The sequence below is a fragment of the Vulpes lagopus genome, chromosome 5 (assembly GCF_018345385.1).
Source record: "Vulpes lagopus strain Blue_001 chromosome 5, ASM1834538v1, whole genome shotgun sequence".
Lineage (NCBI taxonomy): Eukaryota > Metazoa > Chordata > Mammalia > Carnivora > Canidae > Vulpes > Vulpes lagopus.
Genome location: NC_054828.1, coordinates 31243629 through 31248043, shown reverse-complemented (window position 1 = coordinate 31248043; position 4415 = coordinate 31243629). Strand labels below are relative to the sequence as shown.

The window sequence follows — 4415 nt, the reverse complement described above, 5'->3', positions numbered from 1 at the left end:
ATAGATAAACACGCAGTTAAGATAACAGTAAAAGCGCCCTACGGGGAGTGAGAGATATCTCCAAAGCAGCTAAGAAATACTTGAAATAGCTTTTGCATAAGAATACTACGGACTCACTCTCCGCTTCCGCTAGCGACGGGGTCCCTCTTCCTAACCCAGCCCGCCACGCCACGCCTTGACTGCCAAGTCGACGCCAGGAACACCGAGTGGGAGGGGAACCCCAAAAAGGAAAGAGACAGGTGAGCGGGGAGGGAGGCAGGGGGTGGGGGGGAAGAGAATGAAAAAGGAAGAGGAGAAAAAGCAATATCATATACAGGCAATTTCTACACATATATTACAAACTGGGAAAATGACCGATCATTAAGATATACATAATTCATATAAAATTTTGAAATAAAAATAAAAATCTGTTACAGTCATAACTATTCTTTTTCCACATTTATAACCAGTACCCACACAGGCAGTGACAGAGTGGAGAGAAAAAGGTGCTTACGAAGAAAATGATTGTCTGCTGAACAAAAAACAGAAGATTGCATCTTGTTTGACCAATACTTGGACTTAAAAACAGAGAAAGAAAGAGAGCGAGAGAGGAAAAAAGAGAGAGCGAGCAACAAAAGGCGAGAAACATTTGCTATTTCCCTCTCGAGGAGTTCTTTTTTTTTTTTTTAAACAAATTCTGAACGGAGATGGCGGTTTTATTTTTTTTTTTCTCTTTTTGTCTGTTTTGCTTTTGTCGTCTTGTCGTCGTGGTGGTCGGTTTTTGTATAGTCGACTCTTTTTTAAATCGTTTTAAACTAGAGAGAATATTTTCCCAGATACAAATAAATCGTCATGCAGGTGGGGTGCCGGGTCCGTGGGAACCGAAAGGAGAAGCCGTGCTTGTCCTAGAAAGTATACAATTGTCACCTCTTTTATGTTTTCTGCCCGCAACATCAGCGTTTGTAACTGTCTGTTGGCGTCGCGGTCCTTTGGGGTGGCCGTGGTGGTAGATGGTGGTTGGGGTTGTTGATAGTTTGCGTTTAATTTGTTATTTTCCTTGGTTTTTTTATATATTTTTGGCTGGGGTGGGAGTGTGTGTGTGTGTGTACTTGTGTGTGTGTGTGTATGATTGTGTATCCTGATTTCGGTTTGTTCTGGGTATGGAGGAGGAAGAAGAGGAAGAGGAGGAGGGCGAGGAGGAGGAGGAGGAGGAGGAGGAGGAGGAGGAGGGGAAGGAGGGGGAGGGGAGGAGGGCGGCCTTGGCTATCATACATCACATTCCGAGTCGCTGGAGGTTACCGAGAGGATGGAGGTGCCGGTGTCCGCGCGCTCCGTCAGGCTGGACACGCTGGTGGTGGGGCTGGCCGCCGTGGACGGCGACTCTGCCGAGCCGTGCGTGGGGCAGCCGGGCTCGGCCAGCGAACGCATGCCGCTCGGTCCGATGGCCTGGTGTTGGAGCCTGCGGGAGACAGAGAGCCGCACCAGCCCTGACACGGCGGCTCCGCCACCGGGCTCGTCAAGCCGCCTCCCCGCGCCCGCGGCCGCCGGGCTCCCCAGCCTCCCAGCCTCCCCAGCCGCGCGCCCTCCGCCACCACCCCGACTCGGCTCCCTGCGCTCATTTCTCGCCCCCTTCCCCTGCCTCCAAGCACCCCACCACTCGTTGAACGCCGCAAAGCCCCCCCCCCAGCCCGGGTCTGGGCTCTCTTCTCTCCTCCCCGGGGCTCTTCGGGGCTCCCCAAGGCTTCCCAGTTCGCAGCCGGCCTCCGAGGAGAGGTAGGACGCGAGGCCGGCCTCCTGGGGAGGTCCCGGGAGCACAGCGCAGGACGCGGCGCCCCAAGATGCCCAAGTCCGAGAGGGACAGGGTGCTTCTTGCTCCCCGCCCCGGGGACTCCTCAGACTGAACCGGCTGGCCCAGCAGGGGGTTGCCACAGTGGCTCCCACCCCAGCTCCCCCAACACACCCAGAGCTGTGGGTTGCTCACCCGCAGCCTCTCCCCAGTAGGACCCGCTGGCTTTGCTCTCTGGCTCCCTGTGCTGAGCGCAGGAGCAGGGCTAGAGAGAACGGAGAAGCCGGAAGCGGAAAAAGTGGGGAAGAGGTGCAAGAGAGAAAGGAGAGAGAAGGCGGCACGAGGGGGGTGTGCAGAGCAGTCTCCGTCTTCCCCTTTCCCGGCACCAGGCAGCCGCTGCCAGAGCCTAGTCTCTGAGTTCCCACAAGGAGGCCTTGCCCTGGTCCTAGGCACTCCCCCTCTCAGACGAAAAACTGGCTCGGCGGGCACGGGTGAGAGGGCCTAGGGCTCAGGCCTGGGCCACCTGAACGCAAACACACTCACTCACTCCAGGAACTCAGCCCTGGCCTCCAGCCCCCGGCAGCTGTCAGCAGCTGGGGCCCTGCTCCCTGCCGTACACCAGGCCCAGCGCCTTCGCAGGCTAGGTAGGGGCACGGGCTTCTCACCAGGGCTTCTACCCCACTTCCTTCCCCCTTCCCCCCCATTCTTCGCCCCTTCCTCCTCCTCTTTCCCTCTTAGTTCTTTTTCTCCCTACCTGCCCCCAGGCCCAAGTGTGCTGACTGGTGAAGCCCAGACAACTTTATGACTTTGTGGCCAACTTGCTGGCAGTGGGTTTGCTCCTGCTCCTCCTGGCTTCCCAAGTTAGTGGACCAAGGGGATGCTCCTTGACTGGGACAGGAGGGCTAGCACCTGTGTGCTCGTACACACACACACACACACACACACACAAACACACACACAAGGCCTCTCTACTTCGCCGCCTGGTTTTCCTGCTCCCACTCAGGCAATTGGCAAAACTGAGGGAAAGAGGCCTGCTCCACGGTGGCCAGCGACCTTTCTTTTTTTCCCTTTGTGGCAGAGACCCACTGTTCAGTTTCCTTTCCGTGACTTCGTGGATTCCTCTCCGGGTTTTTGCAATGCATAGAAATAAGAACCGGTTGGCAAGGACGGCTTTCCTCCCTTCCCTGTCTGCAGGCTGCAGGGGAGTGCCGAGCCGGGCACGGGCTGCGGAGGTGGCACGGGTGCAGCGCGGGGCCAAGGCTCCCGGGGCTGGGACCGGGGGGCCTGTGGACGCTCGGCACCTCACACCCCCACACTCTCCACCCTGCCGAAAGCCCCTCTCCGACAAAGTAGTCAATAAGCCCGCCGCCCGGCCCTCTCCTGCGCGTCTGGGCCAGCGGAAACTTTCTCCAACTGGCCAGGGGGTCGCGGCTGCTCGCGCGCCCGGCGGCCCCCGGCCCCCCGGCCCCCCGCCCCCTCCGCCCCCTCCGCCCCGGTTTCAGCCCCTCTCCCCCCGCTCCGCGGCCCCCCGGAGACGGTAGCCAGGCCGCGGGCCCGCCACTGACCTGTTCTTGGCCGCCGCGGCGCGGTCGCGCTGCCTCCGGTTCTTAAACCAGTTGCCTACTTGTGTGGGGGTGAGGCCGGTGGCCTGCGCCAGTTCGCGTTTCTTGCTGGGGTTGGGGTAGGGGTCCTGCAGGTACCACTCCCGCAGCAGGCTCCGAGTCCGCTCCTTGAAGCAATGCGTCTTCTGCTCGCCGTCCCAGATGGTGCGCGGCAGCGGGAACTTCTTGCGCACGCGGTACTTGTCCACCGGGCCGAGCGGGCGGCCGCGCAGCTTCTCGGCCTCCTGGTAGTGCGCCTCGAGCCACATGGCCTGCAGCTTGCCGTGGGACTCCTTGGTGAACTTGTGGTTCTCCAGAATGTGGTAGAGGTCGCGGAAGTTGCCCGTGTGGAAGGCGACCACGGCGCGCGCGCGCAGGATGGACTCGTGCTTGTTGATGGCCTCGCACGCCCCGGGGGCCACGGGCAGCGACCAGAGGAAGCGGCCCAGCCGCTCGATGTCGCCCGTCTCCTCCAGCGTCTCGCAGACGCTGGCCACCTGCTCCGGCGAGAAGTTGAGGGTGGGCAGCTGGAACATGGACAACTCTTCCGGGGGGGCCCTGGAGCCGCCGCCGCCGCCGCCGCCGCCTGCTCCGCCAGCACCGCCGCCTCCCGCACAGTTCCCGCCGCCGCCGCCGCCGCCGCCCGCGCCGCCGCCGCCGCCCGCACCGTTCCCGCCGCCGCTACTCGCCAGAAGTAGGGAGCGGTGATGAGGATCGGCGAAGTTTGGCAACAAGAAGTGGGAGGAATAGAGGTCTAGGGGGGAGCGGAATACCATGGACTGACCTGAGAGGAGAGGAGAAAATTCAGGGAGAGGAAGAGAGAGGGGAGGAAGAGGAGGAGAGGGGCGATGAGGACCAGGAGGAGGGAGAGGAGAGGGGGGAGGAGGAGAAGGAAAGGAGGGGGGAGCAGGAGGAGGAGGAGGGGGAGGAGGAAGGGCGTAAGGGACACCCACACCCCACACACATCCACACACACACACACCCGCGCAGCCACATAGAGAGGGAGGAAGGAGAGCGGCCCGGTGCGCGCGCGCAGAGAGAGAACCCGA

The 4415-nt window shown here is 60.7% G+C and overlaps 1 protein-coding gene across 1 annotated transcript; it reads right to left on the bottom strand.

Moving 5' to 3' along the window:
• Nucleotides 1-1245: 1245 nt before the first annotated feature.
• SIX3 (SIX homeobox 3) lies at nt 1246-4142 on the bottom strand. The gene is made up of 2 exons (XM_041757375.1): nt 3331-4142; nt 1246-1438 (listed from the first exon to the last, which is right to left on the bottom strand). The coding sequence occupies exons 1-2, from the start codon at nt 4140-4142 to the stop codon at nt 1246-1248; spliced, it is 1005 nt and encodes a 334-aa protein (XP_041613309.1).
• Nucleotides 4143-4415: the final 273 nt, after the last annotated feature.

Excerpts from the sequence above, each read along its gene's own strand:
- SIX3 (XM_041757375.1), bottom strand. The coding sequence starts at position 4,142 with ATGGTATTCCGCTCCCCCCTAGACCTCTATTCCTCCCACTTCTTGTTG. Across the intron at positions 1,439-3,330 it reads GCCGCGGCGGCCAAGAACAG|GCTCCAACACCAGGCCATCG; the intron begins GTCAGTGGCGGG and ends TGTCTCCCGCAG.